Genomic DNA, 26,601 nt, shown 5'->3' on the forward strand with positions numbered 1-26,601 from the left:
AGGAAAAGATGGCGGCAAAGGAGTTCTCAAGTTCCCTTGTCTAAGAGCATAACACAATGGTTACAGCTTCTACCCAGGACAATTTCAAAAATTTAAGGTACTAATTTCAGCCAGAGCACCTTGTTACTTACTTAAAATCTTCACACATTTAAAAAAAAAAAGAAGTAAAAAGAAAAAGAAAAAAGAAAGAAAGGAAAATGAAGGAAGGAAGGGAGGGAGAGAGAGAGAGAAGATAAAACTTTCCACTTTTTCTTACCTAGGAGAAGTTATTGCACTTTAGAATCTGCCAGGAACTTGAAGATCATCTAGTTCTATGACCTTGTTCAGAGAAGGAAATCTGAGGCTCAGAGAGGTGGAGATATTTATCTAAAATACAGAGCTAGCAAATGGATGAACTAAAACTTTGTGCAGCACTGTTCTTCAGTCTAGAGAAACAACAGCATAGAGGAAAGGAAGATCTTACTGGGAGATTCTCTCTCCAAAATTTGAACCAGAGAATCCAGCCACCTCTTTGTGTAAAGGTTTTGCGGTGAGAGCACAGTGCTTGTTTGAGCTCCTGGCCACCGGCCAGAGACCTCTGGAAAGGGTTCAGGGGACTGCAGTGAATGGGGGGGAGGCTCCCAGCTGGGAGGAGAATCTTGGCTCTCCACTGAGGAGTGTGTAGGACTCCTTCACAAGAAACTATTGAGAAATCCCTCTAGGATGGTAAACAACTTCAAGTGCACAATTGCTGGCCAAGGATGAAATACTGATGTGAGCAAAAAGTCAATTGAATGCCCTACTTTATTACTCTCTTTCTTCTTCCTCTCCCTCTCCCTCCCCCCTCCTTCCTCCTCCTCCTCCTCCTCTTCCTTCTTTCTTTTTTTCTTCTCCTGCTTCTTTCATAAACCCTTGGGTGATTTATTTTTTCAGGTATCTAAACCCTACATGTTTAGAAATCTCAGCCTCTATTTTACATGGGGCGTGTGGGTGCCCAGTGTGGAGAGACTTTGTATGTAGCTGAGGTCTTTGCCAGTCCTTCACTATTTTTTCTAGTCACTAATCAGTAAGTTTGTGCTGTGCTGAACAGACACCGTGGATAGAGCATGGAGCTGGTGGTCAAACAGACCAAGATTAGAATTTTGACTCTGTCCCTGTCTGGCTGTGTGTCCTTGAAGAAGGTATTTGATGTCTCTGAGTCTCACTTTCCACAGCTGACCATAGGGACAAAGCCCAGACCACCAGGAATCATGAGGGTGAAATATGAGATACATTCCATCACCCAGCTCTCTCTCTGTCAGAGGTCTTCACAGTTTGCCCTCCTTTTCTCTCTGGTGTCAGTTTGTATGTGCCAGACAAAAACATGATTCATTCATTCACAAAGTATTGACAGTGCAGTCCAGGCACTGTTCTAGACTCTGAGGACTCAGGAATGAACAGAAGACACAAAGTCCCTACCTTCATGGAGATGGAATTCTAGTGGGGAAGATCGATAAGCCAACACCAGAAGAAGAGCTTCGTGGTGGAAGGAACATTGTCTTTTTATTCACTGTTGCATTCCCAATCCCATGAGCAGTGCCTGGCCCATAGTAGGTGCTTAGTTAATATCCGTAGAATGATTGAAAAAATTATTGGGCACAAGAAAATTGAAATAAGGGAGAAAAATTTTTTTAAATATTTAGTTTTATTTATAAATATATACCTTCTCCAGTAACTATCAGTTCTATGAAAAAAAGTAGAGAAAAAAAAAATAGGGGGCAGGCCCAGCGGCCTACTGGTTAAGTTCAGCATGTTCCACTTCAGCAACTCAGCTTCAGTTCCTGGGTGTGGACCTACACCACTCGTTGGCAGCCATGCTGTGGCAGCAACTCACATACAAGGTAGAGGAATATTGGCACAGATATTAGCTCAGAGACAATCTTCTTCAGCAAAAAGAGGAAGACTGGCAACAGATGTTAGCTCAGTGCAAATCTTCCTCAGCGAAAAAAAAAAAAAATAGTAAGTTATGGGAGGTTACAGTATAAGGGAAGCCCTTGCTAGGGAGGTGATATTTGAGTAGAGCTCTAAGTTAAAGTGAGATAGCAGTCATGGTGAATATTAATCACGTAATCACACAAGCACAGTTCTTAGGGTTTTCCATGTGTTAAATTATTCAGCTATCACATAGCCCAGTGAGGAGGTACTATTATCATCGCCATTTTAATGATGGTGAGATGAGGCACTGGGAGTCAAGTAACTTGTCTGTGGTCACAGAGAGAAAGAAGAGAGTTTGAGATTTGAGCCCTGCAGCCTGACTCTGGGGCTGTGCATTCAACCATTGTGGGCACTGCCTCAATTTCATCACGTGGGGATACATTCTCAAGTCTTGGACCCTCACAGATCCAAATTACAGAACAAAAGTTCAATCATTCTGTGTGTTTCAGAATAAACTGTATCACTTAAAAAAAAAATCCAGATTCCAGAGGCCCAGCCCTACCACTGTGAATCAGAACCTGCTGGAAGTAGAGTCTAGTTAGTTACGTTTTTTAAAAAGCTACCCTGGTGACTTGTATATGTAACCACCATTAAAAACACTGTTGGGGGTGGGCAGTAGAATCTGAGAAAACCTTACGTAGTCAAGAATCTCCTGAAGAATGGGGGCTGTGGCCAGTGGTGGGATGGAGGCAAACTTGACCATCCTTCAAGACTCAGGTCAAATGTCCCCTATCCCGTGCCTTCCTCAGTCCAGGTGACCACCATGCCCACTTTGTACCTCCTCTCTCTGTTCACCACTCTATCAGGGCTTGCAGATTGAACTCAGTCTCCAGTCACATCTCTGTCTCCTCCACTGGGCTAGGGGCTCTTCCAGGACAGGGACTGTGTCTGAGCCACTTGTCCCCCTTTTGCATACAATGGAGGCTTCATGCAATGTATTCAAAGCGTGTTCAGGAGTACATAAACTAGGATTTCAGGGTGCAGACCAAATGACATAAACTGTGAAAACAGAAGACAGGACAGGGTGGCCTAGCGAAGAAAGAAACTGAATGGAGACAAGCTTGACTTTGTTGGTCCCATCTCTCAAGCTGCCGTAGGGCTGAGAGTCAGAAAGAAGCCCCGTGCTAGCAGAACTCCGAATCCTTAAAACCATGAATTCCCTCCTCACCACATGCATTTGTAAAACAATTGCATTCCCTTCCAGAGGTCCCCGGTGTGGCTACAGGGCTTCCTTGAAGGGAACCCATTGATCTTCCTTTTATCTTGTGTCCTACACGTTAGGCTCTTTAGACACCAAGAGCCTGGATCTTGGGGCACATCAGAGTTCTCAGTAGAGTCCTGCGGGAAGCTGAATAACCGCGAAGCTATCCACGCCCTAATCCCCAGAACCTGTGGCTGTGTGGCCTTGTACGGTAAAGGGACTTTGCTGATATGATTAAGGTAAGAATCCTGAGATGGGGAGATTATCCTGGGTTATCTAGGTGAGCCCAGTGTAATCACAAGGGCCCTTATGAGATGGAAGCAGAGGTCAGAATCTGGACAAAGGTGAAATGATGTGGGAGGTCTCGCCAAAGAATGGGAATGGCCTCCAGACACTAAAAAAGACAATGAAGAGGACTCTCCCCTACAACCTCCAGAAGGAACAGCTCCTTGCCAACACTTGGACTTTAGCTCACTGAGACTGATTTTGGACTTCTGAGATCCAGAACTGTAAGATAATAAATTCACGTTGTCTTAAGGCATTAATTAAGTTTGTGGTAATTTGTTCCAGTGGTGACAGCAAACAAGTGCAAGTGCCTTGATGGGTCTTCTGGATTGACAGAAGCCCACTTGCAGGTGAGAAACCCATTCCTACACATGGCAGACACTCTGGGTCCTTACTGTTATAAACACGCCCCAAAGACGGCCTGCGTGTATTAGCACTTAGCTTGTTTACTTCTTCATGGCAGGCTGAGACCCGTTAGCTCAAAAGGCTGCTGGCCCCAAACTCAAATTTTTACACGTCGTTATTTTAAATATACACAAAACAAGCAGATTTTTAGCCTTTTAGAGACGGCCTGCTTTGTGCACCCCAGTAAACCTCACCCCGCCACAGTTAGCCAGTGACAAGGCAAGGCCTTGTAGTTACAAGACCCCAAGCAGCTGCTGACCTCTGCAGTTCTCTGACCCAGAGACTCCCAGCCGTGCTGCTGAGGGACGTCCCCTAGACACGGAAGCCCCTTTTGGACCCCCTGTCCCCCAGGGGTTCCCCTGCCCACATCCCCTTCTGAAAGGTAGTCCCCTCACCCTAAGCCTCTGGACGGTCTCATGCCGTGCCGACATCCCCTCTCATGCCCTCTCATGCTACTCTGTCTGAGCGCCGCCCAGTAAAGCTCATTGTATGTTTTCACCTCTCATGGTCACATCTATTTCCTTGATAAGCCCCAATTCCTCAAATTCCCTAGACTTACACGCCTCTCTTAGGAGAAATGCCTCCTTGTCAAGGACTTCTTTTAAACTATTGAACTACTGTGGGAACCAAACTAAACTGTAAGGTGTCAAATTCTCTCTCTATAAGACTATACATATTTTTAGGATTAACTCTATGGGTGAAGTTAAATCTAGAGCAGTCTTACTCCAGCTATAGAACTTTCTTTCACTTGATGTCTAGCAGGAAGTTGGTATATGAGACCTAGTGACACCTACTCAATCAGTTAACCTGCATGCTTGCTGAATACAAACAAAACAAAAATATGATAGTTAAGGTGCCCCTGCGTTAATTTATTCTTTGGGTTACTTTTCATGGAGACTAAGTATGTCATCTGCTTTTGCTTACTAAGGAGCTCATCTTTTTAGCATTTAATTCAAACAGTTTGGTCGGCTGAGTTCAATCCATGATGGGCAATTTTTGTCAAACAGAACTGACAGAGCTATGGGTTGACTTTCACCCTAGAAAGATCTTACTGATGATGCATTTACCCTGAGGTTGTGATGCTGAACATTTCATAGGTACATTGGGAACAACACGATTTAGAGAGGCAATACTGTACTTCTCAGGATGGGAGAAATAGAAAACAGTGTACAGTCACAAATTATGACTGTAAATGATTTATTTGGTTTGAAGTGAAGTCACAAGTTAGGCACACGAAAAGTGTGTGCAATTAAGTCTGCTTCACATTAAGTATCATGTTTAGTTCCCATCTATAAGCTGATAAATAATGCAGCAGTTGGGAATTGGAATTGCCGTGCAATGATGACGCAGAGTTAGCACTTTTATGAAAGTCCTTCTGCACATACTGCAAATGAATCAAGGACATGGCTAACTTGCTTGCAATTAAATACAAAGTTAACATAGCACCTAAGATTGGACTTTTGTCCTTTTTTGGGGTATATATATATACATATTTTACTGTGGTAAAAAAATATAACATAAAATTTGACATTTAACCATTTTTAAGTGTACAATTAGGAGCATTAACTTCATTCAAAATGTTGTGAATCTATTACCACTGTCTATTTCCAAATCTTTATCATTACTTTGAGCAGAAACTTTGTACTTATTAAGCAATAACTCTTCCTTGCCCTCTTCCTCTCCAGCCCCTGATAACCTCTAATTTACTTTTTGTCTCTGTGAATTTGCTCATTCTAGTTATTCCATATAATTGGAATCACACAATATTTGTTCTTTTGTGTCTGGAGTATTTAGTTAGCATAATGTTTCAAGGTTAATCCATGTTGTAGCATGTATCAGAACTTCATTCCTTTTCATGGCTGAATACTATTTCATTGCGTGGGAAGACCACATTTGTTTATCCAGTCATCTGTTGATGGACACTTGTGTTGCTTCTACTTTTTCATGATTATGAATAAAATTTGGTTTTAATAAATAGATGGGCATGGCTAAAATATCCCTTGAATTTTTAAACTCTTTTAAGTTTCTTTTTCAAAGTTGTCATACCTCCCAAGGGAAAAAACAATAAGTAGGACATTGTACATTGGGAGAGAAGAGAAACCGAATTTTAAAGGAGTAATTTGGTAAAATGAGCAAAATGGTGATTAATTAAAAAATAGTCATTTTATGTCCTCGGAAAACAGTTAGGAGATCTTCTCTACCAAAGGTAAATTTCCAAACTATTTAGTGGAAGAAATTTTCTTTTTAAATTACTTTTAATCTGCATCTGTCATGTATAGAGAAGAAACAGAGACCAGTCAACCTTTTCTTCTTCATTATTTGAACATTTTGGGAAAACACAAAGACCTTTATTATCCAGATAATTGTCTCAAAAATTGTGTTTGTTTGTTGATAGCTTGGATTTATATGGAAGTTTATGTTGAGAGGCACAAAAGCATCTCACTGACTTCCAATGTGTTGGCCTTGACATTCACAATGGGCAGCGATTGCTGAAGGCTGTTCTCTTACCAATAGTGAGTCCCGTAGTCACAGATCCTTTGGATGGGTCCACAGAGTGCATTCAAAGAACAATGAATGCACATGTACTGAATACCTACTGTGTGCCTGGCTGTGCTCACAGCCTTTAAGATGCACAGAAATTCCGTAAAGAAAATCTTATTCCCATTTAACATACGAGCAAACTGACCCTCTGAAATCATTAATCAAATTTGTCCAGTGTAACGCACATTTTAAGTGATAATGTCACAGTTTAAAACCCAGTTTTCTTACTGGGAAGCAGATAGATAAATAGAGAAAAAAAAGTAAATCACAGCTGAATTGGATACTTGAAGTGCAAATCAGAACTAGGTACAATCTTTAATTGTGTGGAAAATGTAAATTGCTACTAAAGATAGAACTTACAAATTAAAAAAAGTGGAAATGGAGTCTGCCATGCATTCTTTTTTGAATGCCGTACACAGCTTTTAATATGCAGTGTTAAATGTCTCAGTAACATTCTCTCGTATTTGAGAAATTATCTGAGAGCTACTGTAGCTTTGCCAGGGTTTGTACCTACATAAGATAAAGTTTTCCAAGCTGACCCCAGTCCACACAGTTCATTCTAAGTTTATCTTTTTCTCATATGTTTGGTTGGGGTATCACAAAACACAGTGAAAGCAACACGGTGTACACGCCTGCATTATACATATGGAACAAAAGATTTATGCAAAATCACTTAATCACCGTCACACATGATCAAAAGATTGGAATGAAAATCGTCAAATGGCTTAGGTGAAAATAGTTGAAATTACATAGCAGGCCCATGGACTTATAATAATACCTTACATTAGTATAATGGACTCTAAGGTTCATGAAAGCTTATACCTATATTAATCTCCCTTTTAAGTATGACCAAAGATCCATTAGGTAGGTGTTCTGTCCATTTTATTGTCAAAGAACAACCAAGTATAGTAGCTAGTCTCCAAAGAGGGCCCCCAGTGAACCATGCCTCCTATTATTCAGCTCCTTATGTAATCCTTTCCCACACTGAATCTAGGCTGGCCCTATTGAAAGAGTAGAAAGTGGCAGTAGTTTCATTATGTAACACTTGCAACTTCTGCTTTGGTCTTTTGGAACAGTGACTCTGGGGAAAACCAGCTACCATAAAAAAAGTCCCAATGACCATAAGTCTGCCATGCTTTGAGGAAGTCCAAGTTGGCCACATGGAGAGAGAGAATGATGCCTAGGCAGCTCCCACGTGTTGCAGTCATCCCAATGAGACATCAAACATGTAATTAAAGAAACCAGTCCTGCCTTCAGACAACTTCTGTCATAGCCACCATCTTACTACAACTGGTGAGCACTCAAGCAAGAACTGCCCAGCTGTTCCCAGTCCATCCATAGAACCATGAGAGACAACAGATTGTTGCACTGAACCACTAAGTTTTGGAGTGGTTTGTTACACAGCCATAGGTAGCTGGAACACCAATTCTATTTAGCTTTTATTGTTTTTCCTACTGCACCAAAAACACTACTAATAAGGAGTATAACTTCAATCAACAACTATCAACTGCATATCTGCTAGACGCAAAGAACTGTGTAAGGCTCCTGTTTCTACCTGGGCAGCAAACTGCCTGATGGGGAGGTAGACGAGTGATTAGACAACGAATATACAGTGTGGAATGTATTAGGAAGTAAGTTCTGAAGTCCAGTCTGGACTCTGCTAGTAACTATGTGAGCATAAACAGTGACTTTACTCTTCAGGCCTCACATCCTTCTTCCATAAAACAAAAGATTGGCTTAAATGACTTCTAAGATCCCTTTCAACTCTACCAACAGATAGAAATCAACTGATTTTTTTTTTCCCTCAAGTTGTTGGGTGAGTTATCAAAAAAGATGGAATTTGTATTTAATATACACACACAGAGATAAATACACACACACAAACACACTCACGTGTTAGAAAAATCTGAAACCATACAAACCAAAATGTTGACAACCATTATCTCTAAATAATCTTACTTGAAGGATCTGGTTATCATACAATGAACATATATTCTTTGGGTAACAAAAGGCCATGGGCTTTGTTTGTTTTTAAGAGAGATTATAAAAAAGTGAGTATAAACCAAGATGAATGGCTAGAAAGTAGATTTGTCTTTGTATTTGTTATCTCTACGAACAAATTACTACAAATTTAACAGCTTAAACTAACATACCTTTGTTATCTCAGTTTCCACGAGACAGGAGTTCCAGCAAGTTCTGGCTTTGCTTTGGTCTCCCCAGGCAGCCATCAAGGTCTCAGCCAGACTGCTTTCTCATCTGGAGCTTGGAGTTCTCTTCCAAGCTCACAAATTTTTGGAAAAATGGAGTTCTGGGCAGCTGTGGGACTGTGGGTTTTGTTTTCCTACTGGATGTTATGGGGGAGTGGGGTGGGGAGCACACTCTACTACTGGCCACTGCAGTCCCTGGCTGTGTTGTCCCCTCCTAGGCTTCTCACAACATGGCAGGTGACTTCCTCAAAGCCAGTAGGAGACTCTCTCTCCACTCTGCTAAGTTAAAGTCTTACATAACATAATATAATCACCCCCCCATCATTTTGCCATATAAAATAACCTAATCAAGATAGTAAATATCCATCTTATTTATAAGTCCTGTCTACATTCAAGGTGAAGGGATTACACAAGGTGTGTACAACAGAGACTCGGAACCTTGGGGGACCATTCATGAATTCTGCTACCACAGTCTTTTTGCTGATACTTGTCTGAAGTTCCTGATCACTGTTTTTGCCTTCTTTGTGCTCTGGATCTTTCCATGGGCAGATATGTTGGAGAAAATGTTCTCTTTTGCACTGAAAGGCAGTTCAGCCTGGAGGTTAAGTATGCTAGCCATGAAGACAGAATTCCAGGCTCTACTGTTTACTAGCCATGTGACTTTGGGCAAATTACTTAATCTCTCTGTGCCTTGGATTCCTCATCCCTAAAACGAGGTGAATAGTAGTACCTGTCTTATAGGTTGATGTGAAGATTAAATGAGATAATATACATCTAGATTTTAGCAAACCCTCAGCTATTATCCCATTATCTTCTATAGAACATGATACCCGTCATAAGAACTGAGTGACTTTTCGATATTAGAAGAGTGTTTATAGAATTATGATCTCTTATATTTGTACGTTGTCCACTAGCCATGTAATATGCATAGAATCTCTGTGAAGAAGGCGTCATTTATCCTGTTTTACAGAAAGGTACTAGAAGTTCAGAGAAGTTAAGGAAATTGCCCAAGGTCACATACCTATGAAAAAGGCTGAGCCAAACCTCTAAGTTCAAGTTTTCAGAATCCAAGGCCAGTGCTCTTTACAATGTACCAACATGAGAAATTGATATGAGACTTGCTCTTCATGGCACACTGTGGTAGAACTCATATCCATGGGAGGAATCTAGGGGAATAGAGTTTAGGTACAGGAAGCGTGAATTTTAATAGCCAGTTTGAAGAGCAAATGGATTGCCTTGGAGAATGCTGGATTCCCCATTAGTACAATATTCAGGAAGAGGTTGGATAGTATGGCATAGTGGAAAGAGAATGGGCATTAGAAACGATTAATTTAGTTAATACATATTTGTAACTCCTATGTTAAGCATTGTTCTAGTTGCCAGGGATATAATGGTAAGCAAAAACATAGAGCTTGGATTGATGATTTCTCCAGGGGCTTGTAAGTGTTAAATAAGACAGAGCATTGCAAAGCGCTAACAGTACCTGGCCCAGAGAAGGTGTTCCCAGGAGGCCAGCCAGATCACGGGGTTGGGATATGGTAGAGGGGGTCTTCACATCAGATTGACAGCAGGACTAGAGTTACGATTCAATCCACAAAAAAGTACTTCCTATCTACCATGTACCAGGCACTATGCTAGGTGCCAGGGGTTGCAATCAAGAGGAAGAAACATTCATGTACTAGCTCTAAATGAAATATTTGTCAAACAATAGAGATACAGTACCCTAACTTAAATAAGATGGAGAGATGCCTTCTTATTTGTGGGAACCAGAAAAGTTTCATGAAGGTAGAGTTGAAGTTTGATATTGATTCATTAATACTATTTTGGTAGTCTGATAAGCCAAAAAAGAGACTACTACTTTGTAATAATTATATCTACTATTGTATTTTGCACTTTCATGTGTCAGCCAATAAAACAGACTCATTCCCTACTGTTTCCTGTTTAATTGGAAGAATTATAATAATGCTGTGGATTGGTCATGTTATCCACATGAAACACAGAGAGAATAAGAGACTTATGCAGGTTTACTATCTTAGATTGGATGCCCTAGAAGCAAAGCCTAAGATGAGGATTCCTGTATTCTTGGGTAAGTCATTTACTAAGAATGGGATTATAGAAGAAATGGGTAAGGCCCTGAGAGACACAGGATAAAATAGGGGAAGAAGCTAAGGAAAAGCATGGTTTCAAGAGACATCTAGCCTGACCTTGATCCATGAGGAGCCCTGGAGCATTACCACAGAGCTTGTCCTGCCCAGAGGCCAGGAGGCTGGGCTGCTTCCTCACAACCCCAAGCCCCCGCCCCCCACCACACATCAGTCACTCATTAGTCAGAAGGGACCCCAAGGAAAGTGGAGAAGCAGGGTGGCCATAACTTCTCAGGCCCTTCCAGGTAAGGCAACTCTTGCCATCTAGAAAACAGCACAGAGTGAGCGATTAGCGGCCAACTCTTCTGGCAGCTGGGTGTGGGGTGTTTCCCTGGTAAATGGGCTCTGGATAGGGCACTAACAGCCCCATAGCTGGGAAGTGGATGGGGAAACAAAGGCAATGGGTGACTGCTGACTGGTTCAAAACCAGTTTTGGTTGGTCTCCCACAGTCTTAAATGCTCTTAACCATTAAGCCACATAGCCACTGAGTTTATAGATTTTACCTACTTTATCTCATTGAATTTTCCCCAAAACAGAGATAAGTAAATTTATTTTGAGAAGGAAATTGAGGTTCTGAGAACTTGCACCCAAGGCCACATTGCCAATCATTGGTAGAGTCAGGATTCACGCCCTCATCTCTTGGCTCTAATTGCCTTTTCTCTCCAGCTACCTAACTGGGAAATTTGGGGGAAATGGAATAAAGATCTTGCTATCAGGATGAACTGAAGAACCAAGGCCATTTCCTATATCAAAATACTTCAGTCAAGCCACTCAGAGAGAGTCTGTAGCTTTGGCCCTCACTCTTGGTTTGCCATCTGGAGAGCTCCGCTGTGTTGCTCTGGTCTTTAGCTGAAGCTCAGGCTTCCTAAATGAATATCTGCCAGTAAGGAACATGCTTTATCATCTGCCTGTTGTATGAAGTCCCAGCCACTCTTGCTAGAACACAATCTGGTATAATCTTATCTGTGCATCTTTGCATGCTGGATGCCCATCATTTCCCTTACAGGCTTGCCTAATAGACAGACGCTTATGCTTTCTTTCTTTCTCCCTTTACCCACGACTGCATGGACTGAAAAACAGCAGAGCGAGGACATGGGAGACTAAATTCCAGTTGTAACAATCAATGGCTTTGGCATCATGGGCAAGCCTTTTAATCTCTGAATTTGAGTTTTCGCCTCTGTAAAATTAGTACTATGCCATTGCCATTTCCTACTTCTCAGAATTTTTATGTGGATTAGAAGCAACATATTTAAAATACCAAGCACATAGCAGGTACGCAATAAACGATAGTTATTTTGTGTGACAGACACACCTGCACAGGAGTCAGAGACACAGAGGTGCCTGCTAAGTAAGCTTCCACCACTTGGAAAGCAGATGTCAAGGTCACAAGTGCCTGATGTATAGTGAGTTCTCAGTGTGATTAATCCATTCCCATTGCCAGTAAACAGGTCTCTTGCCTGCATCTTCCCTACCCCCTTCTCCTCCCCATCACCACTGTCTTGATTCCTCGAGCTGCCCTTGCCCAGAATGCCCTGCTCTGCTTACATCCATTGGCTTCTATGCTCCAGCTTCATGGCAATTCCTCCAAGAAGCTTTCCCATGGAAAGAGCAGAGTCCCTGTGGCCCACAAGTTAAGTGACCAGGGTCATAGCTCTACCATGTGACCCTTGGGTGGCAAGATTCTTCATCTCTTACTACTCCTGAGTGATGGCATTATGAGAGACATCTCTGTCATCTCTCACCTTCTGTTTGTGATCCTTGAGGCCAACACTCCCCATCTCCAGGACAACCATTCCCCTGGAGTGAGTAGTTCCTCTCTTTCTTCCATTTCTTATACCTCAGTTTCCTCCTCTCTATAATGGGGCTAGTTGATTTCTCCCAAGGATGTTACTAAATTAAATGAGAAAGTACCGAACACACTGCCCTGGCCAGTCCACACACAGGTAAATGCCATTTCCCCTGCCTTCCTATCCCCTTGTATTTTTTATTTAAACCCAGAACAGTTAATGACATTTCTTGTTGCATTTTCTTTTATACTCCTGAGGGTTTCATACTACGCTCAGCACACAGTAGGGGCTCAAAAGATAAATACAATTTTAAGATTACCTGAACTCTTGGTGGTGATTTGATTCCACCCCTGTAAGTAGCAGGCACCCTGGTCACTGGCTCTTCTGCCCTACATCTCCCTTTAGCTGAGTTAACAGTCTCCCAGGATAGAAAGAGCAAGGCACCCTGTGCTCAGAGAGGCACATCATCATTTTTGCTAACCTAGCAAATTTTCAGGCTATGAGCTGATAACCAAACAGTATTAATAGGATTTCGGCACTATCTGATTCCCAGAGGAAGGAAGGGGGCAGGGGCTATCCTGATTCACAAACATCAAATGCAGGGAATATTCCAAATATAATAGCTGAGGTCTGCTCAGCTGTCTCTCTGGAAGGCCCCCACCTAGAAGCCCCTAGGCTGCCACCGGGCCTGGGCTGGTCTGGCATCTCTATCTTTGTTAATAGAGTTGGTATTAGACATGTTTGGAGAGGGATCAGGTGTCCATCTGGCTCCTGAGTCATTGCATTTGGGCCTTTATGAAGGTAGGCCCAGGTCTACCATAGGGCCTCCTCCGAATTTTGCAGTGCTCAGATGAGATCTAAGTGCCTGGGCTAGGTCTGGAACAATGGTTTCTTACTCCTTGCATCTTCTGAATAGCTGGCTGGGTTGTATCATACATGGAAGAATAGACATAGCCACTAGTAGTCCTGACCCCTTGCCTCTGGTAGACCTTCATGAACACCTCCTTAGTCAAGACCCCATACCCCTAAATCAACAATGATTGAACTTATACCCACTGATCATTTTACATTGGACTACTCCCTGCCATCAACTGTGCCAGCCCCAGCAGCTAGATCATGTCCCTAGTGGTTGATCCTTCTTTCCCCCATTCCCACCCACCACCTCTTGCCCCAACAGTGCATGCTTTAAGCATACCATACACATTAGGTCACAGGCATTCCTAGATATTTTGCAAAGAGCATCTTCTTGGGAGTCAGAAAACTCACACTGGAGTCTCCACTCAGTCACCAAATTCCCGGACAACCTTGGAACTCCGTTTAACCTTTCTGGGCCTCTCATTTCTTCAGCTCTGAAATGGGTGTGATAAAAGCAAGATCCAATGATGTGCTGCAGAGGGAAGCACTCTGCAGATTGCAAAGTACAATGCCAAGGGGAAGCCTGCTGTAACTATTTCTACCACACCCTCTGGGGAGTTGGTTGTTTAAAGACAACCTTAATGGGTTCTGAAGAGGAAGGCCTTCTGTCTGCTGTCCACACACTCCCTGGGGTGGGGCGTGGGCCATGCTAAGGTCAGGCCAGGCTGCTGCTGCTGAAATGTATCCAAGGTGACTCATTTTCCTGATAGCGCTGCTGAGAAAAATGCAGGTTCATTCTTGCCCTTTCCTCTGGCTCAGGCACACCTCTTGGGATGGAAGACATTTGGTACCAGGGAAGGAATAGGTCAGGTCAAGTCGGGAGGAACTCTCTGAGTCTGGGCCTTTCCTTTTGAGTTCAGAAAAAGTTGGGTAGAAAAAAACAAAAAAATCTGTGTTTTGACTCTAAGTGGACTCCAAACCCCAGCTTATAGACAGTGTGATCTTGGGTGAGTTCCTTATCTTCTTCGGGTTTATTTCTTCCTCTTTGAACTCACCACAATAATTCCTATTTCCTGGGGTTGCTTGGGGAGATCGCAATGAGTTCTTATATGTAATGTCCATTTCACTTCTCTGCTTTAAGTATAAACTGTATGAGGAAACGGGTTTATTTTGCTTGTTTGTATTTTTTGTTTTACCGTAATTGAATATGTTTTGCTTTCATAATAAGAAAAAAATCCAATTCTGTAAAAGGCTGGCTGAAGGAAGACTGCATGAGAAAATAGTCTCAGAGGGCTTGTGGCCACCTCCAACAGCCCAGCTGCTCAGAGGCAGAAGTGAAACTAGAATGAGGCCTCTCACCTCTAGGCACAGTGCAAGGGGTTCCTTATGGGGTACCCTCCTCTTTGTGCTTTTCTCTTTTCAATTTCAACCCTCAGGAGTTTAAATTTTCTTTCACATTCAGGGCTCCAAATTTGGAACTCATTTTTAAACACGTAAATACACATATTTATGTCTCAATACATATGGAATATATGCCTATAAGTGCATATTGATCTTTCAGGAAATAGATAAACAGACTCCCAACCAAAGCAAAAGGCTACCCCTTTAAGTCAGCTTTTCACAGAATCTACTAAGACAGGGATACACAGATTTGATAATTCCTCTTTTCTATTCTAAGTGGCTTTCCGGAGACCCACTGCCACCTGGGGCAAAGTACACAGCCCCAAGATCATTCTGAAGGCCGGTGGTTCAATCTTCTTTATTGCTGGTTTCACCTACCTTTATTATGGGTTTCGCCTATTGCTGGGATCAGAAACAGATGCAAGCAGTCTTTGAAGCAAAGATGTATCACATGGGCCTCTTGCTAGTTATTAACTAATCCTCCAGTCTTAACATTGCTTTGTCCACTCTGAGTTTACGTGGGGTTAAACTCCACACTCAGGTACCTGCTCAAGTTGAGAGTGGGTGAACCTGCTGCCTCTAAGAATAACAGGGATCTCAGCGAAGATAAAACTTAACAACGCAAGTGAAAAATAAATCTGATGACCACAGCAAGACATTAAAAATTAAAAAGAGCAACGAAGAAAGGAGAGGAGGAGAGAGGAACATAATAGCCTTGAAAAACATTTTTTTTTTTAAGGAACAAAGGAATATAGATTCTGCAATAAGTGCAACACAGGCAGCTATTTCGAGTTGGGGGCAAAGTTAATTATACTCAAAAACGACAGTGTCTCCAGAATTTTTTTTTTCTTTTTTTTGCAATGAAATATTTTAGTTCCTTCATATAGAGACATAGTACACATTAACAACCATGAAAAACAATACAAAATGCCCTCAATTTAACAAGTAGAAAAATATAACTAGTATATATATGGCAATTGTGAATCTAATACTGTACAGAAGTAATTTATGGATTTTACAAATAAATTATAGCTTAAATGCCCTTTTAAAATTCTTTTTTTTCCCCCTAGATGTACACGGTAACTTACAATAGGAAAGGTTCCTAGCTTATTGCAAATCAGTGCCAGTCAAATGTTCTGCCGACAAGCTCAAAGAATTTCTTATTCGGCTCGTGAAAATATTCGTGCAGTTTATTGAGGAGTTTGGGGTCCACTTGGGGGTGTGCCCGGCCTTTGGACTCGTGTAAGCAGCGGTCCCGGCCGCTGTCCCGCAGGCAGTAGAAGCCCTTGGTTTTGTTAAAGTAGAAGTTCGAGGCGTTGATTTGCGGCGACAGCTTCAGGAACCGCTCGACCTTCTGGATCTCGGGGAAAGGGTCCCTGATGAGGCGGTCGCCGTCGACGATGTGGATGTGGCGCAGCGGGAAGAAGCGCAGCCAGTTCTGCATGTGCACGTGGTAGAGGCTGCGGTTGAGCGCCTTGTAGTCCACGTTGAGCCGGCCGTCGCGCACCAGGAACTCCTCGATGGACGGGTAGGGCTTGCGCTTCTGCACGTGGTTGTAGAACACTTGGGTGTAGTCGGAGAGCACGCGCTCCGACGGGTCCCGCAGGATGAGCAGCAGCCGGATGGACGGGTTCATGCTGTGGACCCGCTCAGGCACTTTGGGCGACGTGAAGTACGCGGGGGTCTTCTCCACCGTGAGCTGGTGCGGGGCGGAGAAGGGCATCTGGCTGAGATACCAGACCAGGCCCTGGCTGTAATGGTCCTCCCAGTCGAAGAAGTGGACCTCGTTCTCGGCAGCCGCCACGTCGGGGTGCAGGCTGAGCATCTCCAGCAGCGCGCGGGTGCCGCCTTTGCGCACGCCGATGATGATGGTCTGCGGCAGCTGCTGGGCGGAGCCGTTGGGGGCCGCGCCGCCCCGGACCTCGTCCCGCAGGGTGGCGGCTTTCCGCAGGAGCTCCTGCTGGCCGGGCTCGGCTCCGGGCACGGCGGGGCGGGAAGGCACCAGCCGGAGCTGGGCCACCAGCAGCACCGCGCCCAGAAGCAGCGCGGCCATGCTGGACACCACGGTGGCTTCACTGGGCCGGGCGCCGCTGGGTCATGAAGCGCTGCAGCAGGGAATGCCTCCTGATCAGTGACACATGGGTGTCGCAGGCCGCCAATTACTAGGAAACAAAGGGGGAACATATTAACCCCAAATAAACAGGGCTTAATGGAGCTGACAACTCTGTAGTCTTGGGCACGGCATTCACTTGCCTGGGGCTCTGTCTGTTTCTTTATCCCACAAAGCAGGGAGTGGCAAACAGTTTCTGTACAGGGCCAGAGAGTAAATGTTTTAGCCTTTGCACGACAGACAGTCTCTATGGCAACTCCAAGCATGCTGTTTTGCTCTAAAGCAGCCATAGACAATACACAAAGGAATGGGCATGGCTGTGTTCCAATAAAACTTTATTTACGGACACAAATCTGAACTTCATATCATTTTCTTTTTTTTTTTTTTAAAGATTTTATTTATTTATTTTTTCCCCCCAAAGCCCCAGTAGATAGTTGTGTGTCATAGCTGCACATCCTTCTAGTTGCTGTATGTGGGACGCGGCCTCAGCATGGCCGGAGAAGCAGCGCGTCGGTGCGCGCCCGGGATCTGAACCCGGGTCGCCAGCAGTGGAGCGCGCTCACTTAACCACCAAGCCACGGGGCCGGCCCATCATATCATTTTCATACTTATTAAATATTATTATTCTTTTGATTTTTTTCCCAACAATTTAGATCTCTGTTTGTATGAAAACAGAGCCAGATTTGGGCCTGCAGCCATAGTTTGCCAACCCCTGCTATGAAGGCAAGGGTTGGAATGGTCTTTTGGACCTCAGCAAACATCAATGAAATATCCACTCCCTGCCAGCCCCAGGCAGAGGGACAGGTGATATAGAAGCAGGCATTGTTCCTGTCCTCTCACCCACCAGGGGCTCCTGATCTAATAGGGCAGGTGACCCTGTATGGAAGATTGATTGCTACTCTAATAGGGCGGGGGAGACTGTATGAAAGATTGAATGTTTAGTCCCAATTCTTCACCCCTCCCTGCATCCAGCCCTTGCCATGGCCTCCTTGTCAGGGGAGTGTGCTTCCCAGCAATTTGGTTTGGGTTTGGCCACTGTCGTGTGAGCAGAAACAATGCACCAGACCCCAGCCTTAAGAGGCCTTGTGTGCTTACACCTGCCCTCGTGCACTGTTGCCAACACAATGAGAAGAATGTGCTCTGGTCAGCTGCTGGTCCTAGGAGGAAGATGAGAGACACATGCAGCAGAGCCATCCTGCAAGTCTGCTGTGTGCGACACAACCATCCCGGCTGATGAGTAAGAAAGCATCATTGTGGCTTTAAGCCGTCGAGTTTTGGGGTGGTTTGTATTGCAGCACAATTTTGGCAAAGGTTAATTGATACAACCTGACCACAGGCATCAGGATATGTGTTACAATTATCGTTTAGGCAGGGTGCTATGAGGGCATATGTTCATTCATGCGGCCTGAAACAATTGGGGATGGCTTCATAGTAGAGGAAATGTCTGAGGTGGGCCTAGAAGGATAAACAGGTGAGGTGAACAGAAAGAGCAAAAAACTTGTATGACCGCAAAGTTTTACTTTTTATAAAGTGGTCTCGTAGTCTGCTCCATTGATTGTACCACAACCTTACCATGTAAGGTCAGAAGGCGGGACAATTATAGATAAGAGTGTTGCCCAAGGACAAAAAAACTTACTCCAGTTCAAAATTCATAGCCCAAATTCAAAACTCTAAACCCAGGGCTCTCTTTCCACAGACTGCCTCCTTTATGCTTTTTCCTCTTTAACAATCTGAGATTTATCACATTTAGGCATTAAAATCCCTCATGGACAGAGACACAGCTGGGCGAGGTTGCATGGGGTTCCCAAGACAGACGAGTCAGGGTTCATGTTTTTAGGGAGCTCATAAACAACAATCCATGTTTGATCCTCTCCTAGAAAGAGGAGATTGGAAGCTCTCTTTTAAGTAATCTTTGTCTAAACAGTTAGGTAAGGTTAGAGACAGGCCTGGTTTGGGAACTGTGGGATTTACAGAGCCAGTAAAAATGTTCTCCGTCAAGAGGGCCCATTATCTTCTTTATACCAAGTTTAAAATTCACCTAATTAGTTTAAAACTTGTCCAAAAGAAGAACAACATTGAGGGCTTCCATTTTTATGATAAAATCAATTGATGTACCTCCCTCAGATATCAAATGTATTAGCTGTTTTGAAAAATTTATATTAAATTAAATAGGTGGAAATTTTTCGAGAATCACAGAACACTGGGGAAGAGACTCACAAGATCAGCTGACATAAATATTTAGAGAAAAAGAAACAAAAATGTTTAGGGGGGATGGATAAGCAAGATGTGGTTCAAGAATGGTTCTACTGATTGGATGAGCTCAATTTAATAGGGCTTTTCCTTACTCAACTGCAAGTTTCAGCATGTTCCAGTCAAATTCCATTTCCTTCTTAACTACCCATGTGGGTCGACCAGATGGACCAGCTATGTCTACTTTTTACATGTTTGGTGTGTGTGTGTATGTGCACATGCATGCACACGCATGTTTGTGTATGTGTGCATATGTTTGTGTGTGTACATGTGTGCTTGCATGTGTGCACGTGTTCAGGGGGTGGGGTGGGTGAAGCGAGGGAGGGAGTAGCTCCTCCACACTAGACAGCTCTACTCTTTGCGGTGGGTATTGCTCTCCCCATCTTACAGCTCTGTATTCAGACTCTGGAAATCCCAATCAGATTGGAATCCCAATCATTCAACACCTAAGGGACAGAGTCAGAGGCTAGATCTGAAATTCAGACTGTCTGACTGTTCACGCTCTTTCCACTCTGTTATGAGGCATCCTGGTTAGCGCAGTGCACATCTGAGATCTTTTTCCTAAAGGAGAATTACCAGCAGACGGCAGGGAGAAGAAACTAAATATAGTTTGTACTTGACAAAAAAAAAAGCAAAAAAACCTGGGCAGTTAATAGTTTAAAAGCTCCTTGTTTCTACTTTAATACTTTCTAAAAATGTATTTACTTATTCTAAGCCTTCTATATTCCAAAAATATTTGAGGTATATGAAAAAAAACTTAGCTAAAGTCTCATACACACACATGCTATATATATATATATATATATATATATACACACACACACACACACCCCTATATATACAGATAGGCTGTGTGATATATTTTTATATTTTTTTATTTATATATTTATTTATACATGTATACTGTGTGTATGATGGATATAGAGAGAGAAAGAGAGAAGCATGTATATGTATGAGCTATATGTATAAAGAGACAGCTATATATATGTATAGTATGTGCATGTATGAAACTAAGTTTTATATATATAGTGTGTATGTATATATACACACACATATATATGTATATCTACACATATATAAAATATATTACACACACAATGGCCATTGAGAGCCAACTTCCTCCTGTTATAGTTTGATATAACAGTGGCATAGCCAAAATTTCTGTGCCTCTTAGCAACACTCTCGGAAAAGAAAAGATCGCCAAGCTCGGGTGAACCTGTAAGCCAGGACCCCTGGGCCACGCTGATCTCGCCGATGGAATTATGAACATCAGAACAGAAGAGACTCATTACGTTCCTGTCTTTCATTTTTTAGGTGAGGAGCCTCTGAGATGACTTGCCCAAGGTCACATAGAAAATCCGGGCCTAGAACTTGTGGTTCCTGAACCCCAGTTCTGTCCTCTACCTGCTGTTATTGCTGTCTCTCTAGCATGTGGTCTTAACATAAAATAATTTATGGCAATATTTTTGGGATCCTGAAGAAGAAAATCCCCCCAAAATCTATCCAGCAGTGACAACCCCCTGGCCCCCAACTCCAGAATCAGCTGATACTCAGGGTACATACAGCACGAGGTCAAACTCATTCATTTGTTCTATTCAGTAGAAGAGCCGAAAGGAATAGCACAGGCTGTGGAGACACGAATCCTGTCTCTAGTTTTGACCTTAGTCAAAGTGACTTAACCTCTCTTAGCTTCAGTTTCCTCCTCTGTAAAATGGTAATAATTCCACCTACCTCAGATGGTTACTCCGAGACTGAAGTGAGATGGTGTGTGTCAGCATTGTCCAACAGAAATAGAACGTGAGCACCTTTGCATTTTTTTAAACAAATATTTATTAAATTTATGCTATGTATCTAACATTTTAGCTAAGTTATGATATGAATTCCCTAATTTTACCAATGCCCTCTCCCCTCTATAATGCCAACCACAGCACCTTCCCGATAGTAGTTATGCAGCAGAGCTGTATAAATAAAAGCATAACACGCAGTTTTACTACATTCTCAGAAAAACTCAAATCTTCATAGGCAATCAAGAGATGCTCATGAAGGTAACAGTAGTCCGTCCCAGAAGTGAGAGCAACCACTATTTATTTATTTGTCTCTGAGACCCAGTCATATCCTGCCCCATGACAAATCATGTATTGTCATCACTTGTATTATAAATGTTAAAATGACCCACATATACACTTTAAAGTTTTCCAGGAACCACATTAGAAAAAGAAATATTTTATGTAACCCAATTTATCCAAAATCTTATTGCTCTAACACAAAATCACTATATAAAATCAAGGAGACATTTTGCATTTTTTTGTATTGTCTTAAAAATCCAGTGTATATACTTTACTCTTACAGCACATCTCGTGGCCACATGTGGCTGGTGGCAACTGAAGTGGATAACACAGAGGCAGAGCACTGAGCGAAGCTGTAATTCTTAATCTGAAAGCTCTTCTAGCGTGGAAACCGTTCTCTTAGTAGTAAGATCCCCTGCCCCACTCACAAAATAGGAGCTTTCTAAACAGGCAAAGGAATAGGAAGGCAAGTTGAACTCGCAGGCAGCACAAAGATAAATTCATTATTCTCCCTCCAGAAGTGAACCAGATAATACTGAACAGGTGGAACCTTCTGAAAGTTTGGAGCCCTCAGCTGGCATAGGCATGGACAGAATGCTCAACAGCACCTAGAGCCCAGGTCACCTCCCTTGCCAAAAGCAATGATTGCAGCTACCAAATGTGGCACTTGCTACTGAGCAGACACTAGGCTGGCAACTTTGCACAAAGGGCCCCTGTGATGCTCAGTGCAAGTCCTCAGGGGGAACTGATATCATTACAAGAAAGTGAGGCTCAGAGAAATTAAGTGGTTTGTCCAGAAAGTTAGAGGCAAAACCAGGATTCAAACTCGGTGTGAGCAGGCAAAACCTCGCTTCCCCTTTCAGTCCTTGGCAATGCCCAGAGTTGGTGGACCAGCAGGTACTGGGCTCCTCAGGGTGAGTCTCGGTCCTGTTGAGCCTTCATGCCTGGCACCGATTCTTTGCTGAGGGACAGGATTTCTTGGAAGTCCCCAGACTTGCTAGGATGAGCAAAATGAACCCTGTCCTTCCCTTGTAGATGGGTTAAAAGGCCCCAAAGAAAGAGCCAGCCCCCTCTCTGTTTACGCCCCTTTATCAGTGATGCTGTTTTCTTGGTCCTGCAGTGATTAACCAAGCCCTGAGTCTCAAGAACTCAAAAGATGATTCTCTCCCATCTGCAACACTAGGCTTCTTTGGACCCTACTGGGAAGATGCTGACCGCCTGCCAGGCATGGGGAACACAGGGAGAGGCCTCCCACTAGGGGTTCCCTTATACTTGGAATCAAATCCAAACTCCTTTCCAGGCCCGGGAGGCCCCTACAATGGGACCCGCCTGCCCCTCTGGCCCCAGCCTGCTCCTTCAAGCCAAGTTCCAGCCTCACTGACCTTCGCTCCTTTGAACACACTGAGTGCGTGCCAGCTCTGGGCCTTGGCATCTGCTCCTCCCTCGTTCCAGGATGCTGGGCCCTAGGTTTTCTGGGGCTGGCTCTTTCTTGTCATTCAGATTTCACTTCAAATGCTTGCTTTCCCTGACACGGGAACCCACCTGCTCTCTTTTAATCACCTTTTTTTCACAGCGTCCCATTTTATATTCCTTATATAACATCCCAAATTATATTTGCCTTTTACTGTCTGCCTCTCCACCTCGCAATGTCAATTCAGAGCCTCCTTATCAGTGTCCTGTCTCTCTCATTGCTGCACCCCCAGGGCCTGGCATGAATTCTGGTACACAGTATGTGCTAGAGATCCTATTTGCTGAATGAACATGTAAAATGTAGTAGAAAGTTAGGCAAATGGCTGCAGGTCCTGAGAAAGTCTTTTAATTCAGTAGAAAGAGAAACTTAGTTTGTCTGTCTATGAAAAAGACTGCATCAAAAGATAGTGAGTTTTTCATCCCTAGAGAGTCAAGCAGAAACCAGATGTTGCAAGGGGGACTCAGAATTTCTAATAGTGATTGGACAAGATCACCTGAGAGTCTGGAAAATATTTTAATTAAAAAAGGAGGGGAAGCAGTGAGATAACCCTTCAAAAATATTTTAATTTTCTCCTTAAGTCTTCTTATTACATAATTCACATCATGACCTAGATTGCAAATGTAATTAACTACAATATATTCTCTCAGTCCCACCACTGGAGTATATTCATGGATAAAATGAAATAACTAGACTATTTCACAAGAGGTAACTTCAGTGCCTCAGGAACGGCAAAGCCTATGATCCCTCTGTTTGCAGGACACCTACCCAGCCCCTCAACAAAAGACAGTGAGCCAGCTGGCACAGGCAAGAATCTCCTCTCGGATACAGAAATGATCAAAGCACTCAACCACAAGTCCTTTAAGAGATTTAACAAAAAGTTTGGCAAGGAAGAGGTTACTTACTGAGTGCCCACTGTGTGTCAGGTTGTAAGCACTTGCGTGTAAATTATCCCTTCTAATACTTGCAACAATACTAAGAGGTGCTTATTCTCATTTTATTTTATATGTTTTAAGCAATGAGAAGGTAGTATGGATTAGTGCAAAAGCAAAGAAGCTCTTGCAATTGGACAGGTCCAGGCTGGAATTCTTATAGCTCACTGACCTCAGATATGTTTCTTACCTCTCTGGGGCTCAATGTGCCATCCTGCAAAATGGGCTAAAACCTACTTCACATGGATGCCATCAAGATGAAATAAGATCACCCGTCCCAAATATATAGCGCTGTGCCTGGTACACCGTAGGCATTCCCCAAATGTTAATGGCCTGCCTTTCTCCCCATGACAGATAGGGAAACATGCTATTAAGGTTAAATGACCTTCTCTCAAGGTCACAGACCCAGGAAGTGTGAAAATTAAAATTCCACAGGCCATCTCTAAAGCTCTCTGTGCTTCTTTTCCTTTGAATGGTGATGCCTCCCATGGGCAGCGGGGAGTACGTTCCAGGCAGAGGGGAGAGCTGACTCCAGAGCAGGATAAGATAGCAGAAAGGCTGAGAGTTATACTGCTATGCAAGAACTGCCTCTCTCCAAGCATCCCAGGGTGTTGAGTGATCTAATTTTCTGGAATGTACTGAAACCCGAGTAAAGACAGTTTGAACAACAGAACTGTCATTTCCGTATCCAACCAAACTTCTGAGCAATCAACAGTATAAGATGCTCCGTTCATCTTTAGAAGTCAGACATGTCTTCATTCTCTCCTTTACTCAACTACTTAAGAGCACGCTGCAGTGGTGTCAAATTTCCATCCTTGGCAGGTCATCTTGGAAACCAAGAAAAAGGAAACAGATTTAGCTTGCGCCTGTCAGTCTACGAAAGGACAGTGATATCTCCAGACTCGCATAAATATTTATTTTCTTGAAATCGCCTACACATGACACTCTTCAACAAATGTTGACATTCACTTTTGTTTTGATTTACTTATGGTAATTGCTGTGAGGTAGGACGGGGTGGAAAGAGTTCAGGGTAGAAAAGACCCAAGGTCAGGCCACATAATGTTAATGAGCTTCCCAGGGTCACATTTACTGTCTGGGAAAAGGAAGTGTAATTGCCCCGTTTTCCCCTTGAAAAAGAAGAGGACTCTTCGAATGTTCCTTCCTCCAGCCTTTCTATGCTCCCTTCCATCCAAGGCAATGCTGGGAGGTTCCATATTTATAAAAGGTTACCTGGATAACAAACATGACTCTCCAGGATTAAAGGAAGGAGGGCAAGCCAGGGAGCATAGTGTGGCAGGGATTTGCAGCCAGAAGATTTCAATCACAGTGTTGTTTCTGAACCTCTGAGAACTCCATGATACAATAAGGATAAATGTAACCTGTCCCATAGGTAGACTGAAGTCAACCTACACAACATTCTTCTCCAATTAGATGAGAGATTAGGGTCGAAGGATCTGGATAAGGAGTTGCAAGTGGGAAGGGACTAAAGCTTCCTCACAGGAGCCAGGGCTGCCCCATTACAATCGCTGGGAACAGTGCTTTCCAAACTCAGATGTGCACACCCATCCCTGGAGATCTAGTCCAAAATGCAGATTCTGATCCAAGAGGTCTGGGGAGAGGCCAGAGAGTCTGTGTTCCTAGCAAGCTCCCAGGGGAACTGGTCTGCCCACCCACAGCCCCTGGAACGACAAGGACCTCGTGAGCCTGGAATGTCCGTGCCTGTTCAGACTCCGCTTCTGATCCCCTTGGCCTCCGGCTCGCGTGATCAATGTGCCTTTGGTTTTCTTTTCTTACTGTTGTTGGGGCAGTTTGTTTTTAATTCCAGGACTGGAAACAACTGTTGTAGACAAAACAGAGAGTGATAGGTCTGGCCACAGAGGTGGCATTATCTGTGGAGGGGGGTGGCGGGGAGATACTGGAATTCACAGAGGACTTAGAGCCAAAATCCCTGGCTCAAATCTCAGTTCTCTAACTTAAAATCCACCAGACAGCATTGAAACTCAGAGTCTTGGATCAACTGCATTGGCCCCATATACCGATTGTGAGGATTCAATAAAATATTCTATGTGGGTACTTACAATATTGCCATATTTCCTGGCCCACGGCAAGCCCTTAAATCACGGTAGCTATTTTTGTCCCTAAAAAACGAAGACTGTGTGGTATAAATGGGATCCAGGGATGATAATTAGTCCAACACATTTGTTCATGATCCAAAGTACTGCAGTGACTCAACCAGGCAGAGGCTCAAGGAAGAAAGGACGGTGACACATAGAATGGTCCAGGCTCTCTGTTTGTGAAGGGGCATGCAGTGGGCCCTTCAAAAATGCCCCTGCATGAATGATGAGCAGCCAGGTGTGTGTGGCGGCGAGGCCCCAGTGAGGGAAGAGGAGGAGGAGCTAGTTCTCAACATGTTTAATCTGCGGTGCTGTGCACAGAAGGCAGCGGTGACCTAAATAAATCCTTCATTAGAAGCAGAAAGGCACTGGCACAGGCAGTGCACAGCAGAGCTCCGTGACAGGAGGGCGGACAGGGCCTCTCTTATTACCCGGTGCAGCTGAGTGGAAAGGGGGCCGTGCTAGCAGACAGGAGACGGAGCTGGGCTGCCTCAGTGCACTCGGGTGAGTGTAGCTTCAGTTCCTGCTCCAGGTGCGACCCACCCTCCCAACCGGTGCTGTCCTGACTACAGGAGCCTCCCTGGCTGAGGCGGACAGCCATCATCACCCCACAGGTGGCAAGTACCCATGGATCCCATGCATTTTCCCAGAAATGGCCAAGAAAGACACATAGGGCATCAGAAGCCAAAGGGCCATGTGCCATCATTTTGTCCTGTCCTTATCCCAGCAGAAGGGGAAACTGAGGTAGGTGGAGAACAGGAACCCCAAGGTTAAGCATGCAGGGGCTGAACTGAATCAGAAGCCAAGGTCTCCTGATTCCCATCCCACTGGACCCCAAACCCATGGAAAGGTGTGCTTCCTTTGTGTTGGTGCAGGGAACA

General features: G+C 43.7%; 1 protein-coding gene across 1 annotated transcript in view; it reads right to left on the bottom strand.

Moving 5' to 3' along the window:
- Positions 1-15,403: 15,403 nt before the first annotated feature.
- HS3ST1 (heparan sulfate-glucosamine 3-sulfotransferase 1) overlaps positions 15,404-26,601 on the bottom strand; it is a 28,652-nt gene continuing 17,454 nt past the window's right edge. Inside the window, exon 2 of the mRNA XM_004432275.3 lies at positions 15,404-16,942. Coding sequence (XP_004432332.1) covers positions 15,898-16,833 — 936 coding nt within the window. The 5' untranslated portion in view covers positions 16,834-16,942 and the 3' untranslated portion in view covers positions 15,404-15,897. The remainder of the gene's footprint in view (positions 16,943-26,601) is intronic.

Source organism: Ceratotherium simum, chromosome 8 (assembly GCF_057802395.1).
Source record: "Ceratotherium simum simum isolate JZ-2026a chromosome 8, ASM5780239v1, whole genome shotgun sequence".
Taxonomy (NCBI): Eukaryota; Metazoa; Chordata; class Mammalia; order Perissodactyla; family Rhinocerotidae; genus Ceratotherium; species Ceratotherium simum.